Source organism: Pundamilia nyererei, unplaced genomic scaffold, assembly GCF_000239375.1.
Source record: "Pundamilia nyererei isolate P.nyererei 1_Seehausen unplaced genomic scaffold, PunNye1.0 scaffold00171, whole genome shotgun sequence".
In the NCBI taxonomy this organism is placed as follows: domain Eukaryota; kingdom Metazoa; phylum Chordata; class Actinopteri; order Cichliformes; family Cichlidae; genus Pundamilia; species Pundamilia nyererei.
Window position 1 is genome coordinate 508,484 of NW_005187572.1, and position 21,359 is coordinate 529,842.

Below are 21,359 nucleotides of genomic sequence, written 5' to 3' on the forward strand. Positions count from 1 at the left end.
AACCCTTATGAGCAACACCTGGTGACTGTGGGAAGGAAGAACCCCCTTTTGAAAAGAACTGTCCTGCAGCTGTTTGCTAGGTGTGACATTTTTAGCCATTTCCAGGTCCAGGTGCTCCTTTGGTTCAGAATATCAAACACCAAGGGTTAAAAACTTTCCAATAAAATGATGTGTAGCTGAAGTTTAACATTCGAGCATCCATTAAAAAGACAATTTATGAGGTTTAGCCCAGTTAGCAGGAGGTTAGCTTGCAGGTTCATCTATCAACAGATGAAAACCATACAGTACCAAATCTGACTGAAGGATTTCTAAAGCTCTGAACGATGCAGCATGTTTGAAGGGTTAGTGAAGTTGGGCTAGCGATCATATATGACTGCACTACCTGTTGGAGACGTACTTATCTTATCTCAGTCGGGCTGAGAGCGCTTCTTTTCTGAACTGCTCAGATATTTGGTGTCTGGGACATCGCCAGGTCATCAACACTGAGCTTAAAGACTTGCTGAACATAAATAGTGCCAGTGAAAGAAACAGAGAGGCAGAAAATAATGACTGAATACTTTTTGGAGGCTAGTGTCTAAAAAATGAGAAGCTCATCCATGGAGACACCTGGATAGGTAACAGGATCACTATGAAGGTGTCCCGAGTACAGTTTTTGAACATGAGGAAGAACGGGACAAAAGCTCACAGATGACAATGACGAGAGGTTTTCACTGGATTATTTTGTTTTGCCTTTTTGCACACGCCGACTGCGGCTGCTGGAAATGAGCTAAATGAGGCAATAACTACTCGCTAAAGATCACAATGACTCACAAATTCAGCTGCCTTATTGAAAAAGAAATAGAACAAATGGCTGGTGCTTGAATTAATTATGTTGGGAAAAGATTTAATTGCTTTGTATTTGAAGTGTATCAAATAAACAGATGTACTAATAGTGTAATTCATTACATTATTATCAGGATGTCCAAAAATTTGCTGAAAAGCCTTCAGTTAATCCAAAATGCTGCAGCAAGAGTCCTGACAGGGACTAGAAAGAGAGCAGATTTCTCCTGTTTTGGCTTCCTGTTAAATCCACAATTCAAAATCCTGCTCCTCACATACAAGGTCTTAAATAATCAGGCCCCATCTTATCTTAATGACCTTGTAGTACCATATCACCCTATTAGAGCACTTCGCTCTCGCTCTGCAGGCCTACTTGTTGTTCCTAGAGTATTTAAAAGTAGAATGGGAGGCAGAGCCTTCAGTTTTCAGGCCCCTCTTCTGTGGAACCAGCTTCCAGTTTGGATTCAGGAGACAGACACTATCTCTACTTTCAAGATTAGGCTTCAAACTTTCTAACTTTCCTTTTTGCTAAAGCATATAGTTAGGGCTGGACCAGGTGACCCTGAATCCTCCCTTAGTTATGCTGCAATAGACGTAGGCTGCCGGGGATTCCCATGATGCATTGAGTTTTTCCTTTCCAGTCACCTTTCTCACTCACTATGTGTTAACAGACCTCTCTGCATTGAATCATATCTGTTATTAACCTCTGTCTCTCTTCCACAGCATGTCTTTATCCTGTCTTCCTTCTCTCACCCCAACCAATCACAGCACATGGCCCCGCCCCTCCCTGAGCCTGGTTCTGCTGGAGGTTTCTTCCTGTTAAAAGGGAGTTTTTCCTTCCCACTGTCACCAAAGTGCTTGCTCATAGGGGGTCATATGATTGTTGGGTTTTTCACTGTATCATGAAGCGCCTTGAGGCGACTTTTGTTGTGATTTGGCGCTATATAAATAAAATTGAATTGAATTAATACGGAGGGCCAAAACCAAACAAGAGGTAAACAAAGTGCTGACATTTCCCTGAGCCACGGTGAAAACCCACTGCAGTGGCAGTTAAAGAAGTTCTCTATTAAAGAAAAAGTTGAACATCTAATTAAATGTACAGACTATCTTGTTAAAGAGGCACCCGTCCAGGATAACAGCCTGTTTCCTTAATTATCTGTGTTAACTCCTAACACACTTGTTTTGTTGATGATGCTTCCTGATGGCGTGCTGCTTTAATTAGTCCCAACTTTCTTTTAAATTACCAAACGATAGCAACTCTGTGAACAAATGTTTCTTCTGATTGTGCCCACGTCATCTGACCGACACACACACCATTTTTACATCTTTTCAGTATTTGGTATAATAACCTCTTTATATTTAATGTAGTAATGCAATATTTTATCTTCATACTATGAATATTTTCAGAGTAAAAGCCCACAGAGTCCCCAGGGGTGGCTCAAATGTTATGCTTATTACTTTTACCAACATTTCTGAGGCTTTATGACTTCATAAGTGCAGGAGATATTTTCAGAGCTGAAAAACAAATTTAAGTTCTGTAAAAAAATCAACTAAATCAATTTTACACCCACACCAGGAGTCACAATCTAAAGTTAAAATTACCCTGAAACCAAGTGCATCAGTTTTATATTTATAACAGAGGATCAGAAATAAACGCTGGTAGCCAAGAAAACAGAGAAAGGGTTTTTAAAAAGTGGGTAAACTTGGCTCAATAACAACAAAGTTAGAGGTTTGGAAACTTCTAACTGGGCTAAGATTTTCACTGGGAGTGACCGGGATGGACAAGATTAGACGGCTCAGGTCTGGAGACAGAGGCTGCGATGGTTTGGACATGTGCAGAGGAAGGACAGTTGATATAGTGGACAAGACCTCGGAGAAGAAAAAACAGATGTAGTGAAGCCGGACATGCAGAGAGATGCTAGGGAGAGATGGAGGCAGATGTGGAGACCCCAAAGTTACAAAATGCTCCACAGAAAGAAAAACACACAGAAAGAGCTGAAAACATGAAGTCATTTGAGTGATTTGTGGCATACTGTTAGTCTGGAAACAGTCATCAGAAGGTGGATATGGCCAGCAACAGCACTCAGGTAGCCTGTGGTGTTTATACAAGGCTCTGTTGGTACTAAGTGGCCCAAAGTGTGCCAAGAAAAGTCCCCCACACCATCACACCACCAGCATCCTGAACATTTGACACAAGGCAGGCCGGATCCATGTTTTCATGCTGTTTACACCTAATTCTGACCCTACTGTCTGAAACGCACAGCAGAAACCTTCTGCTGCTTTAGTCCTTCAAGGTTTGACGTGTTGTGTTCACACTTTGGTCATTTGAGTTAGTTACCTTTCTAAAAGCAGTGCGTCTATTCTCCTCTGACCTCTGGCATCAATGGGCCATTTTCTCTCAGAGAACTGCTGCTTACTGGATATTTTCTTTTTGTGTGGGTTATGCGGGACTACTCGGACCAGTCTGTCCATCTTTCAAAGTCCCTTAGATCATATTTTTACCACCTTCTCATGCTTAGGTTAAACTTCAGCAGGTCACCTCGATCAAGTCTACGTGCCTAAATGCTTTGAGCTGCTGCCACGAGAGATATTTGTGCTAACAAGGAGGCGAGGGTGTATGCTGTCGGCCTTTACAGGAAACAGGTGATGCCAGTTGTTTGTTATCGATCCGTCGAGATCAAATATGTGAATTTCTTTAAAGCTTGTCGTTGAGAAAGGAAGCGCTAAGCACTCTTTGAGTAAAAACATATTTCTCTTAGCTTTAGTGCTCGATACGCTGAATAAATCTGAATATCTGAAACCACAAAACTGCTGAATGTCCATTAAGATCTCAGAAGAACAACTCAGCAACTCATTTTATTTTGAACACATTCATCAGTTTGAAGAAAGAACACACGACCGAAAGAAAAAACATAAGCAAATATGACAAAATAAGGTATAATCCACTCAATTCTGTTTTCCTCAATTCAATTTTTCAATATACATTTTCAAATTCCACAGACTCCTGTTCACACCAACATATCTCTGTATCACACTGTAATTATTCATTATGTAAATAAATACACAAAAACTGAAAGCAAAGATTGTTTTTGCTGCCTAAATGCAAATTTTATCATGAGTTTGTTTATCACCGTTCTGCTGCAGTAACAAGCTGCAGTGTGAAGAGTTCCTCAGCTGTAGCACAGGCTGTGCATGCAGACTGCGTCCAGTGTTAATGAAAGAAAGGCTGCAGGAGAGAGCAGGAGGACTGCCGGGCTCGTTTCCTGCGAACAGGAGCGTGAACACAGGAATCTTCCCTTTGACAAAATTAATTAATTAAAAAATAATAATAATAACAGAGTTCAATCATATGAATAAACAGAAAACATACAAGCTTGAAATCCATCATTATTTAACTCCATCAGCTCAGTTCTGTTCAGGCGCACTGTGGCCTCTACCATTTTTTTTTTTTTGGGAGCCAGAAGTGACCACATCTGGATGAGAGAGTGGAGCGACAAGTTACAGCTACTTTATTTAATGTGCATCAATAAACTGATGGATTCAGATATCTGCCAATTCATGCAAATGACAGACTTAAAAAAGTACAAGAATTTCCCCCAAAGCTGAAACACCGACTTCCTGGACCATGATTGGTACGACTGCACAGCGAGTCGTGTTTGTTAGAGAAACGCATTCAAAAATGCGCCAAAAGGAACCAACACCACAAAGAGTTCCAGTCAGGAACTCCAGTTAGCTGACACGATGATAGTTAGCGATAGCAGCTTCAGCTCTTTTCAAAGAGGCCACACCCCTAATAATGCAAACTTTAGGCCTTAATGTGATATAAACAAGTGAAATTCACTTTGTGTACAGTTGTTCTGTAAGGGGAAACTGGCCATGGAGACCTAAACCGTGTTTTTGTTGCAGGCTGTAAACGGATATTTTAACATGGGCGTCTGTGGGGACTGACTCACTGCTGGAGCCTCTGGTGGACATTAGAGGAACTGCACGTTGTGGTGCTTCCATGTTAATTTCCCTGGGCTACTTTTTTTTTTTTAATAAGACCACAAATTTTCAGTGCAGCAGCTTTGAGGTAGTGCTAACATGATAACAGTGCTCAGCATTCTTACCTGATCGCTGCAAAAATAACAGAACCGTGGCTGATAGTAGTGCACAAGCCAAAGTGCTGGATATATTTATCTATAGTGGCACTCAGTCATAGACTGTATATAAAGATCGATGTACCTTTTGGGTACAAAAAGTAAAGCCTTAAATCTGCATCCCTTTTATTGTCCAGTAGGGGGCGACTCCTGTGGCTGTGGAAAGACGTCTGATTGTGTAAAAGTCCACGTCTGTCTCACCCGAGTTCTTTTGCAAACTCTTTGCCGATGAGTTTACGGCCACACGCGCTTGTTTTAAATTCATTGAAAGAACGTGACGCTACTTTTGTGAACACACAGAGTCCAGAAGGACGACGGAGCGTACGAGCCTACAGTCGCCCTCAGTCTCTCCCTCCCCACTCTCTCAGATAGCAACAGCAAAGCGTGAGGCAGGACTTTGCTAACCAGTGGGTCACATCACAATACAGAATCAAAAAGTTATCAAACACTGAGCAGTTCATCCTGAGATGGAGGTTATTTTACCTCAAAACCTCAAATGTGAATCTCGTGGTGAGATTAGAGCAGAAACAACGAAACATTAGAGTCAATAAGAGTCATCCTCTGATAATCACAAAAGTCTGTACAAAACAGATACTGTCACTCAGCTAAGATGTGCTTGAGAAGACGAGGAGGTAGAAAATCTTTAGTATTCATCCTCCACTCAGCATGCATGGCACTGACATAGAAAACTGGGTTAGTGAAGATGCTGGAAATACAGCAATAACTTCATGGTATCTACATTTATTCATATGATAACTTTCAAAAGCATATGCTGATGTAACGCTGATCACTTTAGCTTTTTAGAAGGTGCAAAGGAAAATTTACAGCTGGTGAAATACATTCGACTCTGCGGTAAACCAGGCTGAAGTGTTAAAGTGAATCAACGATCCAGAAAACAAATACATCAAGTCTGTTAGGCGTCCACCTGTATACCTTACTGGAGTAGGACGATAGTTTAAAGTGGACTTATTCTGCTCCATAGTTATTTATTCTTGGACTCTACCAGAGTAGCTTTGCATGATTCACAGTTCAAAATAATCCTTATTTATCTTTTTGTGGACCTTTGTTCAGCCTCTGAGTTCATCCTCCCCCTTTAAGGGTGACTTTATTCTAATTGGTCTGAACACCAGTTGGGCGGGGCTTTTATAATATGACCATATTAGGTATATCCCATGTCTGTGACATGAAGCGTAGAAAGAACTGTGTGAAACTTTTTCACACTTAGATGATGTTTGGTACAATAATTCACCATTTCAAGAGTTTATAGATATAACAGAGCAGAATAGGTCCAGTTTAAAACTCTCCATTTATTTTCCTAATTTGTTTGAAATATTTGCGCTTGCAGTTCCTGCTCGGCTGCTTTAAAGAGCTGTCTGAGCTCCTTAAAGGTACTTTTTATACGTTTCCCAACACGGGGGCGGCATTTAATCTGTGCTTGTTATGTTAATGACTTCCCTGGTGACTCACTTCACCAATTCGTGGTACAGACTGGCTTATATGAAGGTACAGCCCATCCTTTGTTTAGCTTCAGCTGATCTCTCTAACACCAGCTTTGGACATCGACTCAGCGCGTGTTTACACTTACAAAGCTTTAAAATAAGTAGCTTTAATGCTCACGCAGGTTTGTCATTTTCCTGATGTCCTGTTATTTCAAAGAAAAGAGGGAAATCAAACAGCTGTAACATCAGATGAACATGTAACTTGTGTGATCCCCTCCGGTGCTGAATTACTGTTTTTCTGAGCACGACAGCCAAAAACACCTTTTGTTACAATTCATATGTAAAAATATTTTGTTCAGTTACCCCAAAAATATTATTTTTATACAAGGTCTTTGTCGTCTGAGAGCACCATGTTTAGCACACTGCTTCGACTGTACATTGCACTGACTGCTAAGCTCTTATTTTCTGATGATTGGTTACAAATAAATAAAGCACTTCACCCTACTGCGGTGAGATACGAGGACAGTATGTGTGTGAACACCTTTGGCAGTGAACATGAAGCTGCTCAGAAAGACTCGGAGACATTCACAAACACATCATCTCATGTCTGACCCGCCCCAATCCTACGGCTTTGGCCTGAAGTTACCAACCTGCTGCCTCGACGATGGCTGAAGGTCAATTTCTACCTTCGATCATGTGATCGTTCATCAGCCCGCTAATTAAAACGTCAGCCTGTGATAGCCGACCTCTTCGCCCAAACTCTGATGAACTAATTAAAAGCTGATGACCTAATTAAACCCCCCAAAACTTTATATCCCAGCTTCCCTTTGCTGAGATCACACCGGCGGTCATACAAGACGGTAAACTCTGTTACCATCAGTCATTTAGCCGACCTTGTTGAGGAGAATTAGTGGCTATTGAGCTCTTTCCAGTGGGACTTTTGTTTCCCAGAGATTAGTGGCACAGCGTGACAGAAATACAGTTGCAGATATACCGAGGCTGTAAACTAAAGCTTTGAAAAGAATGAGAAATAAATAAAAGTGCTGGACAGTAGCAGCAGCACTGTATCCGAATATATATATTTTTAAATGTGAGGTGAGATGAAAGTTACAAATGAAACAAAAACGCAAACTGAAGGCTTCCCATGGATGATTTTGGCTTCTCGGGAGCCTCGTAGTTAAAGAAAAACCACAACACTCCAACTCGTGTTCCTCAGCACGACTAAACTACATGTTAATCTGACCAAGGCTCGTTCTTTGAGGAGCTCCTCCTCATCTCCGATGTCCTTTCAGCTTCTTGTTCCTCGCAGGGGTTTTGATTGGCTGACTGGCGGCTCCGTTTTCCTTCGGCACCGGAGCTGCCGCTGTCGGTGGAGACATCGGAGAGAAAGGGTCTGGCTCTCCGTCGAGGCTGGACTTGAACGGCCCAGCGGGGGAAAATTTTAAAGGACTGAAAGAAAAAAATAATAATGGTCAAGTTATTATAAACATGAGAGCAGGAAGGATAAACAAGCTTATTTTGGATGATCTCCCAAAGTTTACAAGAAGTCATTCCTCTAATTCTTCCCAGTGGGAGGATTTGCACTCTTCTGAGCTGGACTGCAGCTCTCACACTCTTACCCTGTAATCTTGTAATTTCAGTGTCAGTGGCACTGTACTTCACTTTCTCTCATGTCAGTTCACAGCTGCCTATCTTGGCTAGGACAACAGAGACGTTTATTCTCAAGACTCTTACTTTCCTGGTTTAAAAAGTTCCCAGGGGCCAGTGCTGGCCTACCAAAGGATCCGATAATACAACCCAAATGTTTCATAAAAATGTGTCTTTGTTCCCGGTGTGGTGATGGACACATTTGGAAAACTAAAAATATCTCAGACTAGTTTAAATAAAAGTCCTGCAGAGTACACGTAGTGACTGTAGACTCAGTTAACATGAAAAAACTTAAAGAAATTCACTTTCAACATCTCAGGCTGAAGAACTTTCAGCTTAAAAATTAAATAAGTAAACATGTTGGCTATAGTCCTTTTAGAAAGAAGTCCCAGCACCGCATACTGAAACGCTTCCAGGCAGATATTCTGGAGCTCAGTCACAACTAGGGATTGAGCTGTGAGGACCATGAAGTAAAGTTTTTGGACTGTTTCTCTTGAATACAGACTCACAGAAGTGTCTTTCTTTGCGTTACCTGATGGGCGTGCGTGGGCTGCTGTTGTGTCGGCGTACGTTTCTCGCTCGGGGTTCGAATGAGAAGCCTTCCTTTAGACTCTCGAGGACCGATGGAGCCACGTATGTGAAACCCTAAAAACAGCAGACGAGCGAAGAGCCTTTGACTATCTGAGGCTTCATTATGTAGCGGACAGAAAAGAAGTCTGATGAGGAGGATAATCTCACAGCGAAGGCGAGCTCTGCGCTGTGGCTGAGCGAAGTATCATCCGGACTGTCCACGGGCGTCTGTCTGGTAAACCTGGTGTCAAACTGGCTCACGTCCTCATCCGACTGCTGCACATACGCAGAGAAAAGAATGAGCAATTAATAAAGGTATAAGTTGGTGAAGGTAAGACAAAGGCATCGAGCGGTCTGGGAACATCAAAGAGAAACACGCAGCAGGAGGTAGATGGGAAGAGAAGTTAATTCAAAGAAAAAAGGGAGTGGAGACTGCTGAATCAACTCCTCTGGCTTTGAATAAATAAAAGGAATAGATAAACGTTGCCCTACCAGCTGTGGCTTATACGGCGGCTCCACTCTCTTATGCAGCAGGTCGTCCCAGTTAACGTGTTTAAAGAAGGCGTGTTTCTGTAAAGGAACAAAAGGACCTGTTCTTAGATTCTTGTGTTCTCGGGGGAACGCCACGAGTTCAGCTCCCTTTTGTTTTAAAGCGTCTGCTTTGGTTTAGCAGTGTGGAATATTCCCATCATATGAGCCGTGATCAGAGGTGTGGCCCTTAATCTAAAACCACATCTCGTTTAAATGGAATCATTTTGACCTCTACGTCTTTGACCCACGTCTCTTCATCTCAAGTGTCTTTGATTTCAATCTACACTTATTTTTCCCTGCACATCTTGTACCAGCACATCTTTGCTTTACATGTATTCACACACACACAGTCTGATTCAGAGAAAACACTGTACATCAGATTGATCTCCGTACAGATTTAGTCTAAACGATGAACAGTCTGCAGGTATTTCAGAGCGTTTCCTGTGTTGTAGCTCACACAGGAAGCATCAGTTAGTTACCTGGATGTCAGCACAGTCTGCTTTACTGGAGCCAAGTCTTTGGGCTGGGTTTTTCTTCAACAGCTGAAAAACAGATAAGAGTGGGGCGTGTCACCATGCAGGGAGATAACTGTGTGTCTAAAACCCTGAGCCTGAAATAATTACTCAAACACGTTTTCAGGTTTTACTCTTTCTAACCTCTACATTCATATAACACCAAATCACAACAGCAGTTACCTCAAGGAGCTTTGTAATGTAAGGCAAAGACTCTACAGCAACGTTCACTTACAAGAAAACATTTTCATTCAATGCTAGCAGTTATTATGTGAAGAACAAACAACTTTCATGTAAAATTAACTGATTTTGAGCAACTTGTGACTGAAAGTATTTGTCAGATAATTAGCATGACTTTTCAAAACTTTTCCAGCCACAAAAATCTGGCTTCTGCAGGTTTTTTGACTAAATCACTGAAACTAAAGTCATTCATTTGGTCCCTTTGCAAAGTTTTTATGTTGCTTTAAGGTGTCAGATGACCAGATGGAGGAGAACGGTGGAAGAAACGTCCACTGAAAGTATCGGTGCAGAAGAAAACCCAAGCAAAACATCCGGGTGCTGCGTACAAAACAAAGTTTTGTGAAAGTTAAAGGTGAACTTCACTAATGGCCTGGACTCAAAACTTTTACGATAAATATATATAAAGTTAAATGTTCCAGAGAAAAATCTGGACATGTTTAAAACCATCTGCTTACCGAGTGTTCCCTGGACTGTTTCCTACATTGATTTTATTTTGGCACAGAAAGGAGTGCGCTACACTGAGATGTGTGACTGGGAAGGGCAGTAAAGTCTCCACCGCACGCTGAGAAGACGGACAGCCAGCTTCTCTTGGCAGACGTGAAGGAGGGAGGCTGCTGGCAGGAGGCGAGCCCCGACTAATTCTTAAGAATCATTGATCTGACACCGAATCCACGAACAGCAATTACTCATATGTGTACAAACCAGACCAGGAGCCACGATGCATTATTTTAAAAAAGCAAAAATAACTGGGCTGAAAAACATTTAAAACTGAAACCAAATCAATTTGAAACCCACTCCAAGTGGCACAATCTAAAGCCAAAACCATGCTTTTCTTTAGCATGATTTATTTGTGTAACCAACTGGGAGTTGATGAGATACCAGTTTAAAAACTGTGAAGGGACAGAAACGAGTTTGCTACCCTGGATGTTTGATGTGTTTTCTCTTAGTTCACTGGAGAAAACTTCAAAAAGTACATTTAAGCTTTAAAATGCACAGAAGGACAAGCACAGCTGCACCGTGTTTCATGTCACTTTGTGCTACGCACCTTTTTGACGAGGTCTCTGGCATCGATTGTCAGGTACGGCGGCAGGCTGAGTTTACACTTCAAGATCTTATCGATGGTCTTCTTCCTGTTTTCCGCCGTGAACGGAGGCTGAAAACAGAGTACGGGATTCAGTCAGCGGTTACTAACAAGACATTAAAACTGCTTGTTAATCGATTCTGTGGGCACAGAAGTCACTCCATCCCAGCCTGAACCTAAATGCAGCAGGGTGGCTAAACTGAGGAAGAACAGGGGAGCCCACTGGTGGGAAATAACACAGTCACAACTGTCAGCCTGCACCACCAGTTTGGCCTCCTGTGACTTTTTCCTCGTTTGATGTGGAATTCAAGTTTACATGTTGCTGTTCTGACATACTGGTGGATTTTTTTCCTGGACCAGTACGGCCCTCTGTAGGAAAACTAGGGGAGCACAACTGATCTGAACAGCAAACACAAGGAGTCTGAGATCCTGCATTTTTTGTTACTTCTGAACATTTGATGAACAAAAATGTCTGACTGTCTCGTCACAGTCCAAATGCTCACCAACAAGATGTCACTGCTTAATAACCGGACTTCCAAGAAGCTGAGGACAAATTTAAATCAGGTACAGGCTCATCGTCTCGCGCACTTCTGGACCGTTTTCAGCTCGGCTGCTATTTTCAGAGCTTCTACTGGAAGTGCTGTTCTTGCACTTGTGCCTCCACATTGTGCATGCTGTGCTAAAACAGAGATCCTTTAACTTGATTTTCATTTTCTGGGAAGTGGATGATGTCACGGTGAGCCAAATCGGAGGAAGAGCTCAAGTGACGAGTTGTTATTTGCATGTGCTGGCACAAGATGGCAAGGTTGAGGCCATTTCCTCTGAATGCTGATGCATCAGGACGTGCTCACAGGCTCAACTGATGGTGCACAACCTCATGAATGCGAGGAACAAAAGCACAAGTAGACTCCTGGTCTCGCTCCTCCTCGCTCCCGGAAACTGTGGACAGTTCAACTGAAAACAGCTCGGTCGTATCCAGAGAGCCAGCCGTTATCACAAAATTCAGGTGAACCTGAAACAAGTTTATTTTTGCTCTCTGCAGAGGTCATCGCAGGACTTCTGATGATTGATCGAAAACCTGTAGCTGCACTGAAAGCTGACTGAAACATATGAGGAGATGACTGTGAATCTGGGAAGCCTGTTCTTTGAACCTTGTGATCATATTTATACTGCTGCTGCTGACAGGCAGTTGAGACGTAGCTCCAGCAATCCAAGTTTTGTGGACAGAGGCGTGAATCCATCGCTTGTAGAAATTCTCTGTCCAACCACCACTTTGTTTTTAATAACCATTTTAGCTGAAGTATTGTGGAGCTGAGGAAATAAATATTCTCCCTTAGGGTGTTTGGAGCACACACTTGCTTTACTACTTTCACTCTTAAATAAAATACCTTGACTAGAAAATCCGATGTTGTGAAATAGATTTCAGCCTTCGTCTTTGTAAAGCAAAACTTTAAGAAACGGCCTGAAGGCTCCACAGAAACAAACTGAAACTGCAGGAAGGAGCATGAGAACCTCGAGGCTCTCTGGATGGTCAGTAAAAGCTCTTCTTTGACTCGCCGCTCTTTTTCCAAACCACCATCTATCGCCCTAAACTAAACAAAATTGCAGATACTAGCCACAGGGGGCAGTCTTTTATTCTGTTAGGCTGCAGCAACCACTTCTTCATAAAAAGAGAAGCAAGCTTCCTCTTTTTGAGGCGAGCTTTCGGAGGAGGTACAGAGAAAAGCCAGCTTAGCCCTACAGCAGCCAATCAGCCTAAAAAACACTCCAGGCTCCAGCTTACCGATCCAGTCATCATATCGTACATGAGCGCCCCGAGGCTCCACCAGTCCACCGCTCTGTTGTGACCCGACCTGGTCAGGATCTCTGGAGCCCTGCAAGAAAACAGGCAAACACAAAGTGAGGGAGTGAACGTTTTTGTGATGGGTTATAAAGCCGAAGCCTCGGAGTCTGCAACGTTTAGGTGTGTGTGTTACCCACATGTACTCGATGGTGCCGCAGAAGGTGTGTGTGACGGATCCATCGTGAATCGATTCTTTGCAGAGCCCAAAGTCAGTCAGCTTGATGTGTCCTTAAATAGAAAACTAAACTGAAGCACTCAGATGAGGCATAAACGACTCCCTGAGGTACAATTACATCCTGTTTAGAATTCAAGACATTTGCCTCTTTTCTCCACCTTCATTCAAAGTGATGCCTGCAGTACCGCTAGTGTCCACTTGAGGCACGCTTTAAAACCAAGTTAGTTAAAATATGAGACTCTGCAGGAGAAATAAACACGTTTACAGGCAGCTATAAGAAATGAGACCCTCTATGGAGAGTTTCCAACTTAATACAATTTCAGCAGTTTTGTTATGAAGTGTTAAAGCTTGAATAATTCCTCCTGTCAGTCAAACATAACTCTTAGACTGACAGGTGCATCTGAGCTTGCTAGAGTCCCTGAACTCTGCATCACAGTTGTGCTGTTAGAGCATTTTTAAAGCATTTATCTGTATAATAATATGACTGCTGTGCAGTTATTGTACTAACAGCGGCTCCAAGAAATCTGTGCCCCACATTTCTACATATTTCTGCATTTTGTGCATTCTCAGGCAAACTTGTGCTCTCACCTTGGTGATTGAGCATGATGTTTTCAGGTTTCAGGTCCCGATAAATAATCCCGTTAGAGTGGAGGTGACCGAGGGCCAGAGTGATCTCTCCGAGATAGAAGCTAAGCATACACAACATTTTCATTAAACATTACTTAAACAGTGAACTGTTTTCAGCATCATTAACAAAACGCACATACCAGGCAGTGTCCTCCATGAAGATGCCTTCCTTCTCCAGCTGCATGAACAACTCTCCTCCTGAGGATAAACAGCAGAACACATGGATGAGACAGAGTTCACATAATGTCAGAACAGCGTGGTATGATAACAAATATCAGAGGCTGGATTTTCAGTCACATAGATTTTGTTTGACATGTATTTTGGGTGCAGGTTAAGAATATTTCTACATGCATATCGTGTCTCCAATCCGTAAAATGCCTTTGACAAAAGGACCTGACGGGTAAGTCAGGGTAAAGATGTGTTGCCCCACAGCTGGATGTTGCCTCCACCTTACCGCTCAGACACTCCAGGATGAGGTAGAGTTTTCCTCCCGTCTGGAAGGCGTACAGCAGATCTACGATGAACGGGTGCCTCACCGTCTCCAGGATCTCTCGCTCTGCTCGCGTATGGGCCGTGTCTTTAGCGTTGCACACTATCTTTGCCTGCAGGAGACAAAGAGTGGAAGGGGGGCTTGATACAATGACGACAGAGACAAACTAAAAAATGAAAAGTGTGCAATGCGAGGAAGGTGAAACAGCATCCAGGATCCGTCCACGTACCTTTTTCAGGACCTTCATGGCAAAAATTCTCCCTGTCTGAGCCCCTTGAACCTTCCTCACTTGGAAAACCTGCAGAGAAAGAACAGCAGCAGGATGCTGTACGACTGTGGTTGCATCAGGTGGGACGTTTCAAAAATCTAATCTGAAAAATCAAGGCAGCGACCCACTGTGGTGAATAACGGAGCGCCCTTTTTATTAAACAAACCCGACTGGAGGCAACCTTTTGAAGATTTTGTTGATGGAATTCCCCCAAGAGTATGATCACAGATTAGACTACCTAGTAATGTATAGAGAGGTAATAAAAGGTAACAGGGACCAGTAAAACTCTGATCTACTGTTATCAAGAAGGAATACATAAAACCAAAAGTCTGTGCTGAAGAAACATGCTACTTAAAGAAGTGTCACATGTGCGCACACACACACACACACAGACACACACTTTGCCATAAGCTCCTTTTCCCAGCACAGTAAGAAGCTCAAAGCAGTCCGGTCCGACTCTCTCACGGTCCCTGTTGACACTTTCACTGGTCAGCTCCACCTCCTCCGTCTGGGCACTAGGCAGAGGAGAAAATAACCAGTATGGGTACTGGCATCAGCAGTTATTATTTATTTATGTTTTATATGCACTGTTAAACCTGCCTTACTTTTCTGGTTCTGGGACAGTGAAGTCACACACATCATCCTACAGACAGGGAGAAAGAAGACAAACAGGGTTAAATGGAGCTGCCATATTTCAAAGGTACTTTTAATCAAAATGAGGGCTGCGTAAAAGGAGCTGATAGTCAAGAATTTCAGATTATAGACTTTTGAAATGGATGACTCCTGCTGCCTTCTGGACCAAACTTCACACCTTCTAAGACGAACTAAAACTGAAAAATAGCAGCTGTGTCAAACAAGCCTGTGTATTGTATTGGAGAGATATCAGCTGAAGTTAAAATAGGGCCGGGTATGTAATGCCATGTAGCACCACAAGATGGTGAAAAGGTCCAACAACAACAACAACAACAACACCACACAAAATTCTTCAGAGCTGTGACACAGCAGCAAAATAATAAGGAATAATAAAACTTTAAAGCTTTTTTAGCAACACCCCTTTTAAAGTGGCTGTCTTCTGATTGGCTCCCCTGTGCAAACAGAAGTTTTGAGTACCCTGTGAGTTAGATTCTGAGATGGCCAACCCAACCCCTTTTCTATAAGAGCATACAAAGCCCAAAGCAGAAGGACAGGAAATAGCCATGCTCCCAGTTTACTATAAAAGGGTTAGTTTTTCAGAATAAAACTCTCTAGTTAGTCAATTCAAAAGAATGCATTACTTTCCAAACAAAGCCTTCAGTGACTCACACAAAGTTATTGGGATGATTGTGTCAGGAGTTTCAAAATAAAAGCCCCTAGTTATAGTACTTTCTTTTAATCTCGTCATTTAAATTTCAGAATATATTAAAAAAGGTAAACCTGCTTTACAAATCTGTGATCTTCTTTCAACATTTTATGCAAAAAGTATATCATTTTCTGTCACTTCCTGTTTACCCTACATGTGGCACTTCATATTTTGTCATTTTTTCACAATTTGTATGTTTATAGTATTTACAGAAGACAAAGTAAAGAAAAACAGCATTTATCAAAACTTAACAATACATTTACACAACATAAATAAACTATCGTATAAAAACATGATCATTTTTCACATTGTTCTCATTTGGCTTGGCTATAATGAGCATTTAATGCAGACCTCTGTGTCACTGATGTCCTCAGTCTCCAAGTCGATGTCGAACACTCCTGCCATCCTGAAGCAAAGACGGTGCAGTCAGACAGTCTGCTGTGTTTCAATTCACTTTACTTACAAACACGGGAACATTTTTGGCTCCTGTGGCCCTTCATACACCGACAGCTACGGCTGAAAGGTCGACAACTGCGGGTTTCAGATCTGCTCTAACTGTGTGTTTACACCAGATCAGAAGCAAAGAGTAACGTCACATGAATACATCCGCATTTGAAGCTCAAAGTGTCACCCAACAGCCAACAGGACGAGGAGCACACGACTGACTAGCATGAAATGCAGAATGTGAAAACTACACTTTGCTGCAAAATCATAACTGGAAATTTATGTAGGATACTGGTTTGTACAGAAATCAGGTTTATATACTTTTATATTTGGGAAGAAAACAAAATGCAATGTTCTGTGACTCTGCAGAACATAAATAAATGTATTTATTCATTCATTAATGAGGATGTGACTTCCTAACAGCAGCACTGGGAGCCGTCCAGAGGTGCATAACGAGACGAACATGAAGGGCAGATTAGACTAAATTAATCAGATCTAAAATCTAAAAATGACACTATGCAAAACAAAATAACCCGATGGAAACTTTAAATGATTTTAAATATCAATAAAACATTGTAATTCACTCAGCAGTGCTTTTGTTGCTGTTATTACACTGCCAATCCCAGGTTGGATATCCACACGTTTATTAATGAATGTTCTGCTATACCAGGTGCCCAAATAGGAAAGGTTAACAGCCAAAATGCAGCTTCATTTCAAAGGTTTCTGAAAATGTGCTTGTTCAGCGTGTAACTCAAACACAGCATCAGCTGACTCAGTTCAAACACACCTTCAGACTGTGAGCGCACTCCAAATTTAACCAACTGGACCACAACACACCGGGTCTGGAACCACAAAACCCAGCATGTTTAACCAGTTGATAATTAAGGAGAGAACAGAAGTTATCTCCAGCCTCGTCTCACTCTGCTGCAGCTGTAACACCAAGCCGTGTGTGAATAACCGCAAAAGATACTGAACCAATCAAACATTAGCTGAGGCTCCACCGAGCAAAACACGGCCCGGCTAAGTGAACGCTTACGACGCGGCTGATCTTCAGTTTAAACCCGTTAAATGTGACACGTGAATTCTGTCTTATTTTACTCGATCTACGAAGCCTCGGCGTGAAAAAAAAAACAGGGACGGAGCTCATTCACTTCCCACGTTAGCCGAAACAAATAAACGTGTTACCATGACAGACGCGCTGAGCTTTCCCTGAGATGATTTTAGTCCCACAGATGGTCTTTTCGAGTCTTTAAAGTGTCACTAACTTCATTTGCCTGACGTGTCAGTGCGGTGACACGTCAGGCTGCGAGCAGGTTTGACAGGCTAAATAAAAACACCGAGAACAGGCTAAAGCTAACTAGCCTCACCTGGGGACGCTCCGTCATCCGGCGGACGCTCGGTTTTCTCTGTTCGGTGATTTTCTCTCTTCAAGCAGCTTTATGCACAACCAGCGGTGGTTGTCATTGCTTTGTCAGATTTTACTGACCTGGACAAACAACCACAGAGAGTTGTTTGGGTTCCTCTCATACGCCGCGCTACTCTTCTTCTACTGCTTATTGGGTGTATGACCGGTGTGTTGATAACCCGCCTTTACTGCCATCTACAGGACTGGAGTTTCGTAGCAGCAGGAAATCAAAATGCGAAAAACAATAATTGTTTTTCATGTTTAGCCTGTCTGAGTAGCTCAGAAACTGCTGATCTGCTGGGATATTCCCACACAAACATCTCTAGGGTTTACAGATAATGCTCTGACAGGAAAAAAATATCCAGTGAGTGGTACTTCTCGTGGAGAAACTACCTTGATGACTGTTTTGAATTAATGGGAAGGCGAGAGTTACTCAAATAACCACTCATTGCATTCAAGAACATCTCTCAAAGCATAGCAGATCAAGCCTTCATGCAGATGAGCTACAAAAGCAAGTGTCCACCTGAGGTGACACTTAGTCAGCTAAGATTAGGAAACTGCAATTTCCCAAAACTATAAAATAAAAGACAAGGGGGGGAAAGGTTACCGGGTCTAATGACTCTGGATTTCTACTGCCACATTCAGATATCGGGATCAGATTTGGCTGTAAACAACATGAAAGCATCGCTCCATCCTGCCTTGTATCAGCAGGTCAGGCTGCTGGTGGCGTGATGGTGTGGGGGATACTGCTTGGCACATGTTGGGCCCCTTAGTACCAACTGACTGGTGTTTAAACTCCAGTCTACCCAATTACTGTTGCTGACCATGGTCTTTATGCTCGCATTGTACCCATCCTCTCATGGCTGCTTCCAACAGGAGATTCATAACATGGAGGAACAGCTGACAGATATGCAATGACTGTGTGATGCTGTCATGTCAGTGTGGGCCAAAATTTCTTAGGAATGGTTCCAGCACCTTGTTGAATCAGTGCCATGACAAATTAATTCTGCTCTGGAGGGAAAAGAGGGCTAAGTTGGTACTAGCAAGTTGTACCTAATAAAGTGGCTGTGGAGCGTACACCTGCCTGTCTTCAGTTAGTCAATTCAAAAGAATGCATCTGTGCCTTTTTAGTGGTAACAGTGTTTTGTGCTGTGAATGTTTTGTACTTTTCATAGTAATTAGAATACTACTAAAGCAAAGATAAGGGGTTTGAAATATCAGCAACTGGACTGTTTTGTTTACTTTTTTAAATTAAAGTTTTTGATTTTATTGTAATTTGTTGGTGATTATTCCAGAATTAGTACAGTATAGTACATTTAGCATGTGAGTTTGAAATGTCTGTTTCTTCTCTTCGTCCTCATGTATTTATTGTTCAGCTGCAGTTTTGTCTGTCATCATTTGGGTTTCCACAAAGTGACCCATTTGTTTCTGAGCCGCAGGTTTCCTGAGAGGATCACAAACAACTGTCAAAAATGGGGAAAGAAGTTACCTGAGAATCACCTTCATCCACTTTTACCCAGTTGTTGGTCATTTATCAGTCATTTCAGTAACAGTGTCAAACTTGTGACCTTGTGGTGAAATGCAATTTTCCAGCTTGGGTGTAGTGTGGGCAAAATCCGTTAACGTGTTTCCTGGTGTTAATCAAGCTGTGTTTGTTTTGGAAGAAGTAACGGACCAGGATCATCTGAACACTGACATTTTGAACTTACTTTTTATTTTTTTAGTCAAATTAAATTAATTAGCAAGCAAATGACATATGGGTGCAGGGAGGTGGCGAGTAATCATCGTGGGCTTTTGTTATTTTAGATTTGGGGTTCCTGTTTTGTTTTCATTGTGAATCTATTCATGTGAGGCTTCAATATCAAAGCACTACTGACGCCAAGTTTTCATTTTTGTAAGGTTAAGGTTCTGGTTCCCATTTTTTGAATCCTCTCATATTTTAGTCTCATGGCATTTCCCTGCCTGTTCCTCCCTGTTTGTCTTGTTTCCCCGTTTCTGTTATGTTTACTGTAAATCTTCATTCAATCACTCTTTATTCATACAGCACCTTTAAAACAGGTGGTGCAGATCAGTGAGACACACCACAGGATGAGCACCTAAAATAATTGCAATCGCAGACCGTGGTAGCATTTTTAGGTTACCTGGAAAGACTGTGGTTGTTCACTTCCTCTGCAGGGTCTGATTGTGGGCTACTGAACTTAGATCACAAGAAAATAGATTTAAGAAGAAAAAAACTAAAAATCTAGAATTAAAATACATTTTTTTAAAAGTAAGATGCATCATAAAACTTATATGATCAGTAAGTTGCAATGAGAGACACAAAAAATGTAAAAAACAAACAAACAGTGAAACCGAAATATTTGTTTCATTGGAGAAAGTAAATAAGAAATAAGGTAAATAATGTTTTTCAAGTCAAAACTCAGTCAAAAGTTGGGATGACGCAGTTTTATGTTTGAAGACTGAATCACTTCCAGCTGCTCTCACATCTGCAGAGATACATGGTAAACATTTTCTCTCCAAAGGTTTTCGTCCTGACTCAGAGGACCTGATGGGTTCACGGTCGAGTCCTGCTAGATCCAGAAGCACACATTCCTTTCTTGCTCAGAGGTTAGCAACAGTTGTCTGGTTATAGAAGGAAGTTTTGGTGACAGATTGATCCGACAAACAGTTAAAATCTGACTCAAAGGGCCCTCCTATGTTTCTTATTTAATGTAAAAAAAATCAGTTCAGCTACATCTTTACATTTTAAAGTTAATCAAACTGGGTCATCAGTGTGAGGCCAAAGTCACATCTAAATGTCTTCTGTTAACTTGAGACCATCTGTTATTTCCTGTACTATCATGTGTGACCCATAACAGGCGAAATAAACCTGCACCAACTAAAAGAAAAATCCCCATATGACCCACTTCCCCATACGATCGGGAAAATCCAAATCCAACCTAACAAAGGTCTGACTGTCATATCAGACCTGTGAAAGAGACACCCCCGCCACCGCGCTGCTCGACCACATGCTCCCCTGTAATGTTTTTAAAAACAAGCTGATCGCTGATCCTTTGGTTAATGTTTGCTTTATGATATTTTCCACCTCAGGTCCTCTCACAGAGGTGACAGTTGTTTTGCTGTTGTGTGCTCGGGGTTCATGTTCTTAGAATTTCTGCCATTTCTGTGGTTTTAACTTCCCTTTATGTCAGCCTGCTTCGCATGCTCAAACTCCAGTCTTTATTTCAAGATTCACGATTCTTTATTGTCATTATGCACAACAAAACATACAGTTATACTCCCTCACGTGGTGCGCAACATTTAATTAACAGATAAATGTAGTGACGTATAAAAAGTATAAAGTCTAAGTAAATATATACATACAGATACAAGTACTCATGCCTACATAAGTACACAAAAATAACAAATACATGTATGACTATAAAGGCAAAAGCAAAAGGAATGAACATGAGATATTCACAGACTATGAAATGTACACAAAAAACTGATGATTACATGAGAATATGTGTATATCTTAGGATGTAAACATGCAGAATCAAAGTAGAATATTGCAGTTTTTACTTGTGTAGTAACATTTTATTACAATAATTTAGTTCCAAATACGTTACAGAGCAACAAAATACTAATATTTTTTTAATAGTTTATAACCATTAACAGGTTAAGCAGAACTTAAATGCCAAGTTAGCCATTAATGTCAAGGTCATGTTTCCGGCTGTCCCCGGATCTCCATGCAAGTCTTACAATGGGATGATTGTAAGACTCGCATCAAACTACTGTGGAAAATTCACCT

The 21,359-nt window shown here is 41.7% G+C and overlaps 1 protein-coding gene across 2 annotated transcripts; it reads right to left on the minus strand.

The window, feature by feature from the left end:
- Nucleotides 1-3,656: 3,656 nt before the first annotated feature.
- Nucleotides 3,657-17,726, minus strand: LOC102204811 (ribosomal protein S6 kinase beta-2-like). 2 transcript variants are annotated; one of them, XM_005746007.1, is made up of 16 exons: nt 17,651-17,726; nt 16,072-16,126; nt 14,987-15,024; nt 14,782-14,896; nt 14,343-14,411; nt 14,078-14,225; nt 13,764-13,821; nt 13,585-13,685; nt 12,959-13,049; nt 12,762-12,852; nt 10,943-11,050; nt 9,625-9,687; nt 9,107-9,184; nt 8,783-8,890; nt 8,577-8,689; nt 3,657-7,846 (listed from the first exon to the last, which is right to left on the minus strand). In XM_005746007.1, exons 1-16 carry the CDS (start codon nt 17,689-17,691, stop codon nt 7,669-7,671), a joined length of 1,455 nt encoding a protein of 484 aa, XP_005746064.1. In that variant the 5' UTR covers nt 17,692-17,726; the 3' UTR covers nt 3,657-7,668. The 2 variants fall into 2 exon arrangements, with proteins under 2 accessions (XP_005746064.1, XP_013769563.1); XM_013914109.1 differs by having other exon boundaries at nt 17,532-17,719.
- Between the last annotated feature and the right edge of the window lie 3,633 nt (nt 17,727-21,359).

Coding starts and splice junctions, on each gene's coding strand:
- LOC102204811 (XM_005746007.1), bottom strand. CDS start 17,691: ATGAGAGGAACCCAAACAACTCTCTGTGGTTGTTTGTCCAG. Junction 13,822..14,077: donor CATCCTGGAGTGTCTGAGCG/GTAAGGTGGAGG, acceptor GTTTATCCTCAG/GAGGAGAGTTGTTCATGCAG. Junction 12,853..12,958: donor TGCGGCACCATCGAGTACAT/GTGGGTAACACA, acceptor GTTTTCTTGCAG/GGCTCCAGAGATCCTGACCA.